Source organism: Ischnura elegans, chromosome X, assembly GCF_921293095.1.
Source record: "Ischnura elegans chromosome X, ioIscEleg1.1, whole genome shotgun sequence".
NCBI classification, from domain to species: Eukaryota; Metazoa; Arthropoda; class Insecta; order Odonata; family Coenagrionidae; genus Ischnura; species Ischnura elegans.
In genome coordinates this window covers 27,161,618-27,176,179 of record NC_060259.1, presented here as the reverse complement: position 1 = coordinate 27,176,179, position 14,562 = coordinate 27,161,618, and the positions used below count along the sequence as shown (strand labels likewise).

The following is a 14,562-nucleotide window of genomic DNA, read 5'->3' as shown; positions in this document are numbered from 1 at the left end:
CTACTAAACTATATCCACAAGGCTCTAGATAATAGAAATTCTACTGTTGGCATATTTTATGATCTTAGCAAAGCCTTTGACAGTATTGATCATGAAATTTTGTACTTTAAACTCTCGAGGCTGGGTATCAATGGTAATGCCTTACTCTGGATAAAATCCTTCCTTACTAACCGGCAGCAGCAAGTCAAATTTAACTATCATACTGCGAAAGGTCCCAAAATTACACTGTCAGAGCCACTAGAAGTTCATCAAGGTGTGCCTCAAGGCTCAATACTTGGACCCCTGTTCTTCCTAATATTTGTAAATGACCTTCCCAACTCAATTACTCTTGGGAAACTGCTCCAATATGCTGATGATACGTCATGTCTGCTACAATAAAAAAACTCCACTGAACTTGGATACCTCTGCAGAACCGCTGTCTCTGACATGAACGAGTGGTGCAGATCCATTGGTCTCACCATAAATTCCCTGAAATCCTTTAATCTTCAGTTCCATCACAAAAGAAGTCCTCCCTCTTCCAGCCTCCTACTCCGAGTAAGTGATAACCCCATCCTTCGTTCCCAAGCCATTAAGTTTATTGGGTTAACAATCAATGAAAACCTGGATTGGTCTCACCATGTAAATAATGTTACAAAAAAAATAACAGTTGGCATCTTCCTCATTAGAAGATTAGCTCCAATCGTCACCTTAGACACCTTGAAATTACTTTTTCACGGTAAAATCCAATCCCACATCACCTATGAGATATTATTCTGGGGAAATGACTCTCTCTCCAGAAAGATCTTCTCTCTCCAAAAGCAAGCCCTAAAAGCTATCCTTCACCTTCCCTCACTTACCCCTGGCAGACCCCTATTCAAAAAACTGTCAATTCTTACTGTTCCATCCCTCTACATTCTAAGCTGTGCCCTATTTGTAAAGCAAAACCCAGAAGATTTCCCAGCTCACCACAAAGTACACTCCTACCACACTCGTAATCATAATAACATTCACTTGCCCCATTATTCTCTGTCCTCATCTCAGCACGGTCCACTTCACTCAGCTTCAGTCATCTACAATAGCTTACCACCGAGCATAAAATCCATTACATCCATATCCAATTTTAAAAAATGTCTAAAGGAGCTCCTAATTAAGAAAGCATACTACACCTTAGCAGAATATTTTGATAATGGCTGTGATTGTTGTAAAATGTGACCCTCTATTTTATGCCTTGTATATATTTATGTATGCATGTATACCTGACGATTTCTATGTTGCATAATGTAACCAACAGAAATAAAATTATATTATGTAATTTCTAGCTAGATGTGGCTTGGGGATGTTGATGAATGTCTCCAATTCTAAAAGTGGTGATTTAAAATATTGTAGCAGCAATTTGACTGAAAATTCTTTTATTTTAATTGTTTCTTGTATTATTTCGTTCAGTAAACGTGTGGTTGAAGGAGTTACTGGGAATTATAATTTAGCAGACAAGTTTATAGAATCGAATATTGTTTCTTAGCTTGCCCTTTGGTGTGTTATGCGTCTGAAACTCAGTACTCAGTTAAAAACACTTATTTAACTATTCATTCATAACCTAGAGTTGAAAAGCTGCTTGAATTATTTACGCCCTAAGTTATATAATCGGGTATTTTCGATGAAACTTCCTGAGACATTGTATTTTTGGCGTAGTAACGTATATTACGGGGAAAAGCACATACATTTTAAGGTATTCTTGTTTTCAAATTAATTTGAGCTTATGTATCATTTCGCAAGACCAACAATACTCACTTAATGAGTTGCATGGAAAGCAATGATGAGAAATTCATTGAGTCTCGTCAGAAACTTGTATATGTTATTAGTGTGTATGAACCGCCGAGAATGAAAATATGCGTTTTTCTATTACAATCGTGAGTGGTGCAATGAACCGGAATTTAACTGTGTCCGGCTTTCATCATCTCAAATTATCTTATGCTTATATCTAGTTTTATATAAAAAATCATTGAGGTATGTATAGTTATCTCTATATTTGCCAGCCAAGTCATTAGATATATTTCTCGTTCAGAAATGCCTTAAATTGAAAATGAAATGACTAAGTAATTTAGTTGCTATTTTCTTATTTATTAATTTTAGGTGTGTGAGCTGCACTTCACATCGAGTGATGTCAGAAAAGAATCTGTGGCCTTGCACGAGAAGATGGGGAGATAATTCGTGTTGAATTAAAGGTGCCGAGACTGGGGGAAGGTGCCATTTCTTCAGTTGCCAAACTATCATTCAGAAGACAGAAAGACAGTGGAATAAGTTCCATATATATAACAATGGTGGATGTGGATTTGTTTTTTTTTTTAAGTGGATGATGTGACGATGTGGCAATAGACATTCGTTGGAGAAACTATTGAAGATAGTTAGTATGGCTTCTGCCAATGCACTTAAAATAATTTTTGATCATAAGAGAAAGACAGTATTTGTTTCAGCAAAGTAGTTCATGGTAACAAGAGAGAATTGCTACTATTATTGTGATTGAATAATGACAATATAAAATATCTGTATTTTAATTCTGTGTTTTTTTCTTTCCTGCCACTAAAATTCATTGTGGTGATGTCTTCATGCATGGTAAGAGCTGAGATGTGATTTAAGAGATATCATATTCTTTATACATATTTTTATGCTGGTGATTTGGCAGGACTTTCAAATTTTTATTAGATTGATACATCCACTGAAGTGACATTGAAACTATAGTTATAACTACCGTTGTGTGCACAGAGAATCATTTAAGCCTTTTCTGGCGACATCGTTATCGGACGACTGTAATCTTCACTTGAAATACAGTTGTTTGTCTGTGTACCAATGAAATTATCTTTATTTTAAGGTGTTTATCCGGTTTTGCCTGGCTGAGGATGTGGTACATGAAACCTCCTACCTCGATGAGAAGTCAGGAAAACTAATGACCGGCCAAAAATGAAATATTACAGCCACATGCCAAGGGCCTTCCCCGTGGTGCCATATCCCAAGGGTCTTCCCTGATGTCCTTTACTTTTCCACTTCGAAGTAGACCAGGGAGGCGCCATCACTGAGGGAACAACTTCTTGAAAGTGCTGTTGTGGAAGATGCTTTAGCTGAGAGTTTGAAAACTAACGGAGCATATATGATGCTGTGGAAAAGACTTTCGGTAACGTAATTTCTATTGTGAAGTTAATAATACTCTTTATTTGCCTGGAGATCATTTCACAAAACAATTAGTTATGTACTATGGGGGAAAAAAGTATCCCGACAAAGTTTGTGCCGCCACTACCGCTCCGCGGGATAGTGGGTTCCTTTCCAGTGGGCTGTTATTCTTTGGTCAGTGAGGGAAATTCAAACAAGGCAAACCATTTCTTATCTTCGTCGTCCAAATACGCGACCAACTACCGAGTCTCCCGCAACCCAGAGCATGACTGGCGATGAACTCCATAGAATTTGAGGCGCATTCGACGGCATCATGTGCGCGCATTGGAAACGCTCCTCTGAATTTTCCTTCGCATATCTCTTCGAAACGACAAAAATCACTATGGGCCATAGCAAGCTTTCCCTTAACGTAAACAAGGCAGTCAACGAGAATATTCGATGGGCCACGCATTTTAATGCAGTTGGTTTTGAAGAAGTTTTAGCTTTTCTGGAAGGACTGCCGTGCACATTGCCAGAACGCGTCGGAGAAGACCTCCACCTGAGAAGTGACCGGCTAGCTCCTAGGTTTACGACCGGATATGTTGATGCTGACAATAATACATCAAACTGCTGCTGAGATTTCGAATTTAATAAAAGGAGAGACATTGTCCCAAGTGAAGTGTGAATTCATTGGAGTGTATTTTTCGTCCACATTAATTTAGATATTTTATTTGACCCTTATATATTGTCAAAAGTACTTTTTGACACCAACATAGCATGCAGTTTTAATTTTACAAAATTGGTTTCCCAATACATTAAAAAGAAAGTGAGGTATCAAATTGCAGAAAATAAAGTTTTTTTTACCACTGGCTAGGAAAAAATAATATGTTAATTTTGTTTTGCGATTTATGGAATTTAACTCGAAAAATTGTGTGTCTATTAAATTTGTAGCAATCATGTGCTTATCATTGAGGAAATTTTCAACTGCAATTGACGCACTAAAACCTTTGAAAGTGACAATTGTCTAAGGCGTATTTTTCAGATTCTTTCTATCACAGTTAGTTTCTTTAGGACAGCTTAATGTATATTTTTGCTTTTAAGAAAGTAGTAATTTAATTCATTTATGTATCGTGAGAAAGTGAGTGTGTATGAGAAAGTGTAAATAAAACTTTCCTGCCAAAACATGTTGTCCTACGATGTAATGCGTTCCTATTCTGTCAAGCTATGTTTAAAATTGTACTATCTTATCGTTTTGTTCAAAGCAATGCTGCATCAGCTGCAACTTCACATCAGCATGTGACCAGCTGTAGGAGCGAGAAGATGTTTGATTTCTCTGAAGGTAGTAGAAGATAGACTTTTGTTGCTCGTAAGAAATTACAGCTTATTACAACGTAATCGCTGAGAAGTGGCTTAGCTTTAATCAGAATTTAGGCATAGATAGTGCGTGAACCATCCTAATGACTTTTATTACGCATACGGTGAAATTACTTTTAAGGCTCAAAGGTGGAAAATTACTCCCTTTTTCAGACAGGACTATAAACTTTATTTTGACTGCCTGTTGGGTGGCCAAGATAAAGAATGGGATCCCCATGTGTTGTGTACCACCAATGTAGAGCTTCTTACTGGTTGGTCGAAGGGACTACGTCATAAGGAATTTGCCGTCCCCATAATTTGGCAGATCATTGTTCAGACTGTTATTTTTGTTGAAAAAATGAAAGGAATTACAGCGAAGTCAAAACACACTGTAAAAAATCCAGACGACTTTGAATCAGCGATACTACCGTTCCCTCACTCCGAAAACTTACAAGTGCCGAAACCAATGGAGTATGTTAATCCTAGAAAATATTCAGAAAGTAATCAAGAACATCATAATGAAGGATTCAGAAACTCGAAGGACCCAAATTTTGGACCGAGTAAATCTGCTGTACCTCGTTTTATGATGCAAGAGGACTTAAATGATCTACTTCACAATTTAAATTTTATCCTGAAAGCATGGTAAAATATTAGGATCACGATTTAAGGGTTGAAAATTGTTGGATCCAAATTCGAAACTTTTGATGTCCCGCTCTCGCCATGACGAATTTGATTTGGTTTCTTCACCAAAACAGATTTGCTTTTTGCAATGATGTTCTCTCTGTTATGGATACTCTTAATTTCGAATTAAACACAGATGATTAGCGTTTGCTCATTTATTCCACATAGGTTATTTTAAAGGCATACGTAATGGCAATGAGCTCCCATCAATACTGTTAACTCATGAAACTGAAATGAAAGAATCTTACGAGAATATGCAGTTACTTTCAGAAAAAAATCACTACCGAAAATATACATGGAAAATTTGTGGCCACTTAAAGTAATTGCAATATTACTAGGATTACAGCTTGGCTATACGAAATGTTTTGCTTCATCTGCGAATGGGATATCAGGGACAGAAAAAATTGTTGCTTGAAAACAATGTGTCTGGAACGTAAAGAACTCGTCCCTGGATCCAAAAATGTCCTTTTTCAGCCTTAGGTTGATCCAAAAAAATATTCTTTTTCCTCCTCCTATTAAATAAGGACTTTTTAAAAAATTTTTTGAAGCCATGGACAAATATGGTGCTGGTTTTACTTACTTGAAACAAAAAGTTGTTCAATTAAGTGAGATCAAATAAGGAATATGTATTGGGCCACAGATTAGGAATTGAAGGATACAGAATTTCAATAGCAAGTGAGATCAATGGAGAAAAGCACGTGGAACGCATTTAAAAATGTATCGGGACATTTTTTAGGAAATATCATGGCAGAAAATTATCATGATCTGGTGGCTATGTTAATATAATTAAATTGTACCAAAATATGGGCTGCAATATGAATTTTAAAATCTATTTTCTCGACTCAAACCCTGCCTTTTTCCACCAAACCTAAGACTTTTAGAGATGAACAGAGAGAGGGTTTCGAACAAGATATTTTACATTTGGAAAAATAGAACCAAGGAAATTTCAGCAACATGTTATCAGATTACTGATTGACACTGAATAGGAACTTACCAGATGCTAAATATATAAGAAAATCCTACGAAAGTACCTATTTTTCACATTTTTAAAATCACGATTTATTTGCTTGAATATTCTTGAACCCTTATTTAGTTAGGTTGTCCTAAAGAAAGTAGACGTGATAGAAAATATCTGAGCCGAGATTTGGAAACAGGACGAAAAGCACCTCAAGGATCATCCAACAACATCTCTAGGTTAGAAAAAAGTTTTTTGTTGACCAGTGTATTTAGGGTAATTCCTGATGCTCAAAATCGCTCCACGCCATTGCTGCCTTGCAGATTACGTCTAGCGAATATTTATCCCGTAAATTCTCATAGACGAGAAAATGAGGAAGTGGAGATGGGCTTTCAGTGAATTTTATTACGAGTGCCGGAGTAGGAGCGAAGAAGGAAAGGAAATGAGGGTTAGAGCGAAATAGCGGTAAAAGTAAGGCACTATTCCTAGGGATTTCAAATGCGCCATCATTGTAGAGAGGAGTACGAAATACGTTCGAGGCAGGCAAATTCACCGTCACGACCTTGGTGGCTGAAAAAGACCGTATTTGAATTTCCCTCGTCTCTTTCCAAGGATTATATACTGTTAGAAAGGGAACCCATTCTCCTGCGAAGCGATGGTGGCGGCACAAACTTTGTTGGGATACTTTTTTCCCCCATAGTACATGATATAAGGCACGTCAATTATTACCAGGGATTACATATTGCAATCACTAAGGTTAAACATAGGATATATAAAACTGGAGAGAAACATAATCTAATATTCAACTCGATCAGGAAACAAATATTGAGTTCATAAACTCTTTGATAGATTAAAACTGATTATTATTTAGAAACATCAACAATTTCCTTTTGAACATCATTGTGTTCTCTTGATTTTTGATGTCAGGAGGGAGCCTGTTGAAAATCAACAGGCCCATATGTTTAGGACCTTGAGGGTCCTGATGAAAGATTGGTGTAGATCTCTACAGGTCCTGGTTTGGTAACAGTGGAAATTGTCATTGGTCATGTACAGGTTTATGTTTCTCAAAGTAAATAGACTTAGAACATAGATAGAGACACAAGGTATGGTCAGAATACAAAGTTTTTTGAAAAGAGAGAGGCAGGGTGCATGGTACGGAACATTACAAATTAGTTGTATTACACGTTTTTGCGTTTTAAAAATTGAATCACTTGAAAATTTGAAGTTAAATAAGCTTTCAGCAATAAGGATTTTGGATGTGGTCGTTAAGGGCTCGTCCTTTGGGGCTCAAATCCATTATTATCTAATAATAATAATAATAATAATAACACACAAGACACAAGTTAATAGATACTAAGACCCCATATTATGTGTACCACCCTGAAACAGTGCTTGAAAACGGCGAATTTAAAATCTATTACGATCTGCCTATTCAAACAGATAAAACTATAGTTAATAATAGACCAGATATAGTGTTGATTGACAAGAAATATAGAACTTGCTACATAGTTGATATTGCCGTGCCACTGTCGCATAACATCGAAAAGACAATTACAGGAAAAATTAACAAGTACCAAGATCTTGCAATAGAAATAAAAAGAATATGGAATATGGAACAGGTTTATATAGCTCCAATTGTCATCTCAGCTACCGGTATCATCCCAAAACACATACAAAATAGTTTCAAAATACTCAACCTCCATCCAAATACTTACATCAAACTGCAAAAGGCTGTAATAATTTCAACCTGTCATATCACGAGAAAATTTCTCAACGCAATTCAATAGTGAAGAGTTACCTTGGTGAAAACCCGTGCTCTTAACACTAAAGCTACTCAGTGAAAACTGAAGAAAATTTAAGAAAAAACATAATAATAATTTATTTCACCGATTGGCAAGAGTACAATTGCATGGCTACGTCATAAAAAAGCTAATACAAATATCAAATAAAAATACAATGATGATGTGTCATCAAGATTTACAATTTACATGGAAACAATAAAAATAATTTTCTAAATACATAAGAATTGATGAAATAAATAAGTACAATACAATAGTATGGACAAAATAAGATGTCACAACTAGCATCATGGAGATTATCATAATTACAAATTATCTTCCATATATTCGGAAATGCTGTAATAGCACTTTTTAGAGAGAAGGAGTTTCAGCTTGTTCTTAAATACATAAATTGAGGTGCAATCTTTTATTTCAACAGGGATTTTGTTAAATATAGCAGTGGCTGAATGCCTGGGACCCTTTAAACAGAGGGAGCTGGAGTACTGCTCGTGGTGTATATTATTACTTGATCTTGTGTGGTGATGGTGGAAGGTGGCATTAGAAGGAAATTTATCAAGGTTTGCTTTAATAAAGTTGGCACATGTCAGGATATAGAGAGAAGGGAGTGTTAGGGTTTTTGATGCAGCAAAGAGGGGCTTGCCAGGGGTGCGGATAGGAACTTGATGCATAGTCTTAATTGCCTTTTTCTGAGCAGAAAAGGCTTTTTTGGCAGCAGTTGAATTTCCCCAAAGCAATATTCCATAGGAAATATGAGCATGTACTTTGGCATAATAAACCATTTTCAGGGTTTCAAATGACACAATAGGAGATAATTTCCTGATCATATAAGTACCCACAGAAATTTTATTGATTATGGCCTGAATATGAGGATACCAATCGAGGCCATCTGAGATTAGGAACCCCAGGAACTTTGTTGAAGTTACATTTGTGGAGTGATTAATATTATTAATATGAGGGAGAAGAACTCTCTTGTTAGAGCTTTTAATGAGGAATTGTATGAAGAGAGTTTTATCTTCATTAATAATGAGGTTGTTGTTTTTACACCACTGATGCATTTCCTTAATGGTCAAATTAGTGATGTCCACCAAATGTTGAGCACTTTTGGCTGTGACAATGGTGGAGGTGTCATCTGCATAAAGAATGGTTCTACCATGTGACAAGTGATTCGGAAGGTCATTAATAAAAAGTAAAAAAAGCAGTGGACCAAGGAGAGATCCTTGAGGTACACCTCTGGTTAGTTTCAAGGGACCAGATTTTATAGTTGAGGATCCATATGGATAACAAACAACTTGTTGTCTGTCACTTAAGTAGGACATAATCCATTTTCAGGTGTTTTGTGAAAGTTTGTTTCAGGTGAAGTGTTTCAATATCGGCCACCATTTTTTCGATCGGGAACTTCCGTAGGCGACATAAAAAACACATCCATTTCATGAAATGGTGATCGTTAAGCACTTTCAGACAAATATCATTAAGGCCGGTGCATTTGTGATGAAATATCTTATCACACAAAACGCAGGGAATAATATTTCCCGCTAATTCGGCCGGTAATTTGCAAGAACCACAAGTCAACGTACTGTGGCTGTCCGCCATCTTTTCTCAATCTTGATTGCAGGTCTTGTGTCGAGAATATGTGTATTTTTAAAATCCATATGATCCCTCAATCCGTCTGAATCAGTTTTCCATGTGAATTATTAGTCCATAATTATCTTGAATCCATATGAATATACATTTGAAAATTTCAGCAGTTAATTGGTACAACTGTTGAATACACCAGTAACTGTTCAAATCCAAAAGTAACTATTGAAACTCAACAGTAACCATAGAAAATCCAGCAGTGACCGATGAAACCCTAAAGTAACTGCTTAAGTCCAACAGTAATTGTTGAAATCCAACAGCAACTGTAGAAAGTCAAACAGTAACTGTTAAAATCCAACAGTAACTGTTGAAATTTTCAGTAATTAATTGGGACCACTGTTGAATTCAACAGTAACTTTAGAAAAATCAAACAGTAAATGTTGAAACTCAACAGTTCCCTTAGGAAATGCAACAGTGACTGATGATAGATAGATAGATTCGTTTATGCGGTGGGGGATCAGCTCCCAGGGCACTTTTACCTGTAGGTCCATTGTGCTTACCACCGTTAATGGATCACCCAAAGAGGCCAATGTCCTTAGCGAAGGACTAAAGGTCCCCAATGGGAAGATCTCTTACTTCCTTGGGCTCTATAAAAGGTGAGCCCTGTAGGGGCTTTCTCTAACTCGATAGCAAGTCTTATCGACGTTGCTACGTCGTTAGCTTATCGAAAATCTTATCTAAGACAATTGGTTTTCTCTATGTTTGCTTAACGATATTTTCTCGGTAGCATTTACGAAAAATGTCGATAGCTTATTGGGGTGCTTGAGAGCATGTCTTAAGCTTATCGACGCCCGCCATAATGTTTTTCGGTATCGGTTTTAAAGTTTTAATTCTGCTACATCAAATCGATAAAGGTGTATTCACTTGAAAAATTGTCGGAACACTTTTGCGAAGGAGGTGTAAAGCATAAAACGTTTTGCAGTAATCAATTAGTATAAATAGTGGCAACAGAGACATTAGTTTTTGCGGGGGCGTAAACATGCTGTTTGAAGTAGATGCTGTCGGAGACCTTTCCTCGTCTATTAACGCCCATGGTAAGAGAGTAGATGAGTGTTTTGAAAAAATAGATGTATTGCTATAGGAAAATATTAACTTGAAGAAACAAATCGCGGCTCTTGAAAACCAGTGCAATGATCAAGAACAGCGTATGCTCTCTCATTCCATTGAGCTGCATGGATACCCCCTAAACTCTAATGAAAATTTGACGAGTGTTGTGTGTCGAATTGGAGTTGGCTTAGGGGTAAAACTGGAAGCGAGTGACATTGATTATTGTTATCGCTTCAAAGGAGGAAGTGGAAACGGAGGAATTCATGTGAAATTCGTCCGCAAACAGCTCAAGGACGACCTCGTGGCCAAAAGAAGAGTGAAGAGAGATTTCGCCACTGGAAACCTTAACCTTCAGGGCCCTTCCTCACCGATATACGTAAACGAGGCGCTTTGTGCGAGCAGAAGGCGAGTTCTGAATGCAGCGAAGGCTGTGAAGAAAGAAAAAAACTATAAATATCTTTGGATACGTGACGGGAAAATTCTGATGAGAAAAGCAGAAAAAGAACCGGTATTTGTACTCACGTGCATGAATGATATAAATAATTTATAATACAATGTCTTCCATAAATAGTAATCTTAATTGTAGCACTAACGCTCTCTCTAACGCTCAAAATATTCATAGCCTTAGTATAGTGAAAGAAGTGAAAATAATTCACCAAAACATACGTAGTATGAGAACGAACTTTGATGTGTTCTTAATCAATTTATCTCAGTTAATGTTTAAACCTACTGTAATTGTACTTACTGAAATATGGATTAGCGAAAGTGAGTTAAGTCTATACAAAATAAGTGGTTTTAAAATGTTTGCTAAATGCACTGATTACAGTAGAGCCAAAGGTCTCCTTGTGTATGTACTTGAAGAAATTCCTTGTAATTCAATTTCAGTCACACTATCTTCTGCTGATTGTGTATTGTTGACTTTACACTTTGGCTTTATTAATTTTTACTTGTTATGTCTATATAGGCATCACGTTATTCAGCCTAATCATTTCTTAAATGAAATACAAGGGGTCTTTCACAAAGTTAGTGGTAACCTGGTTATTGTTGGTGATATTAACATAAATATTTTAGATAATAATCAGGTTTCTAATGATTATATTAATTTAATGTGCTCCCAAGGTTTACAATGTCTGCTGAAACTTCCAACAAGAATAACAAGATCATCTTCGACTTGTTTAGATCATGTGTTTGCTAGAATTGCGAATATGTATAAATTTCAATTACTCACTGAAGTACTCCACCTAGATATAAGTGATCATTCTATGACTGTGTTTTCTATTGCTCCTGTGCATTATCATAGTCAAAACAGAGGTGGTTGTGAGAGTGAGCCCCTTAAGTATGGTATAAATTACAATTATCTAAAACATTGTGTAGCAGGAGTAGATTGGACTGTGGTGTTTAATGAAAATAACGCTTCCAAAGCTTTCGAATTGATTATTGAGAAGCTTACTTCTTGTTTAGAATTTTCAAGATTTTCTTACAGCACTACTAAAGACTCCAAAAAATTAAAGCCCTGGATGACAAATAGCCCAAGCAGCGCCTGATAGCATGAAATGCACATTATACGCGCATTCATGTGCATTGGTCGCGAATCCACGAATTGTCCGCACAGTGGTACATTGGTCGTACACAATTTAAGCACGAAAATAATTTTGAGTCGTCGTCGATAATTATGCTTCTAAGTAAAAAACCAACGAGATTGTGAGGTTTCATGATTTTGCAATGCAAAATATGCATTCACTTCCCTGGAGTATGGAGATATATGTATTACGTGGAATACTCCGTTATTTCTATGACGGGTTAGTTACCGTGGTGGCCGTGTAGAGGACGCCGGAAAAGAAGCAAGGAAGCAACGAGACCAAACGAGACCAAGCGAGACCAAGCACGTGAACACAGGAATCATGACTGTAAGTAGATTTACATATAAGTTTAATGTTGGATTACAATGTACTCAGCATTTTGGACAAGGGTCATTGTTTTAGAGTGAATAGCTATATAATCTTTGGTGAATAGAGCTATCTCAAAGGGAGACGATCGTGACGATTTTACTTGACACCTAAATGTTTGTCTCCTCACAGGCGAAGTACATATCATTGAAGAGCTACAGCTCCAAAGGTTTTGAGGAAATGCTGAGAAATATTTGCCGCTTCATTATATCAAAGGAATTGAAATTGAAGCTAAACTGGAGGGGCACTGAGAATAAAAAGGGCCTACATGGAACGAAAACAGCCTCAGTTATCAGTGGTATGTATCAGATATCCTAATACCAACATTTCCTAGCCTTATATGATGTACCACATGACCCCTTAGTTACATGGTTGAGATATATTTTGAGCGATGCAAACACCCCCCCCTCCCCAGAATAGTTATATTAATTTGCAACGCCTCTATTGACTGTAATTTATTTTACAGATGCAGTAATGTTTAAATATCCAGCTACGGACTCCAAAATGGTAGCCAAGATTGTGAGCTGTTGGCTAAGAAATAACTGTACTAATAATAATTCCAAAAAAATGGAAATTTAATGTACATCAGTGAGTGACGATTAAAATTTAATTGATCTGCAAGGCAATGGAACTTGTTCTTTTATTGGTCATAACTTTTTTGGGTGAAGATTACTCTTATTCCATGGTGGTCAAAAGCATGTACTATTTTCTTTTTCCTTCGGGAGATTAGGAAAAATTGAATGAGTAATTATGTCATTTGTTTCTCATTACCAACATGTTTTATTTCAATGGTGCATGGTCAGGGCGATGTTAGATCTTTGTCAACAACAACAACAATAAACTTAATTCTATTGGAGCCCTTGTTGTACCATAAATAAGTGGCAATGATAAAGAATTGGAATAATTATTTGCATAATTTTACCTTTACTCTCAAAGAGAAAAATTTGCTATTATGTAATTTCATATAATATAATCATCTAGTGGACCAGTCTAAAAATGTGCTTTAAATGCTGGATTAATGTGCATTCCTAATGCGCATTAAATGCACATTTCCAATGTGCATTTAATGTTGTTATGAATGCACATTAAAGGCACATTAAATGTGCTTTGGCTCTGCTTGGGAGCCTGTTAGCACAGATTGCCAGAAAAAATTATTTATTTAACAAAAGTAGGCGTCATCCAAGTAATGTTAGTTTAAGGAATGAATACATTAAAAGTAAAAATAGTTTGCGAAAGAACTTGAGACAGACTTCAGAGATTTATTACATGAATCAATTCGAAAAATTACGTAATAATTCCAGAGAACAATGGAAATTATTTAAAGAGTTGTCTGGTGAAGAGGCATCTGGAAAAAAATTATTGTCGCTTCTTATAGATAATAAAGTAATAACGGACGACATGACATTGGCCAAGGAATTTAATAATTATTTTATTAGTGTTTTTGAATCAGCAAAAATCAGGCAACAAGCACGAAAAAGTATTCCAATGAAAGATCCATGTTTTTCCAAAAGTCGGTGTGACTCGTTCTATTTCGATCCTATTGTTCCAAGGGAAATAATTAACTTGGTAAATTCTCTTCGCTCTAGTTCATCATGTGGCTTTGATGGAATAAATAGCAATGTTTTAAAATTGATTATTCATGATATAGCTCCTGTACTTACTCATGCATATAATTTAAGTTTAACCTCAGGCGAATTTCCAATCATATTTAAAAAAGCAGTTACGATACCCCTTTTTAAAAAAGGTGATCGAAAAAAAATCCAAAACTATCGGCCAATTTCAATGCTTTCAACCTTCTCAAAAGTCTTGGAAAAGTTAGTTAAGCACCGGCTGCTTACCTTTCTTAATTCGGGCAACTATTTTAGTATTAATCAGTACGGGTTTAGACGTAATATGGGAACTGAAGATGCCTTGACAAAATTTATAACTAATATATATAACGAATTAAATGATAATAGACGCACTGGAGGATTATTTATTGATATAAAGAAAGCATTTGATACGCTGGACTATGGCATTCTATTAC

General features: G+C 36.2%; 1 protein-coding gene and 1 long non-coding RNA gene across 2 annotated transcripts in view; both read left to right on the top strand.

Annotated features, from left to right (window-relative positions):
- Positions 1–3,495, top strand: part of LOC124171585 — a 42,120-nt gene extending 38,625 nt beyond the window's left edge. Inside the window, exon 4 of the long non-coding RNA XR_006867855.1 lies at positions 2,846–3,495. This is a non-coding gene — a long non-coding RNA (uncharacterized LOC124171585). The remainder of the gene's footprint in view (positions 1–2,845) is intronic.
- A 6,722-nt stretch (positions 3,496–10,217) lies between these two features.
- LOC124170906 lies at positions 10,218–13,688 on the top strand. Its single transcript, XM_046549953.1, has 3 exons — positions 10,218–12,497; positions 12,669–12,834; positions 13,003–13,688. Exon 1 carries the CDS (start codon positions 11,145–11,147, stop codon positions 12,132–12,134), a length of 990 nt encoding a protein of 329 aa, XP_046405909.1. The 5' UTR covers positions 10,218–11,144; the 3' UTR covers positions 12,135–12,497; positions 12,669–12,834; positions 13,003–13,688.
- The last annotated feature ends 874 nt before the right edge of the window (positions 13,689–14,562 follow it).

Coding starts and splice junctions, on each gene's coding strand:
- LOC124170906 (XM_046549953.1), top strand. CDS start 11,145: ATGTCTTCCATAAATAGTAATCTTAATTGTAGCACTAACGCTCTCTCT.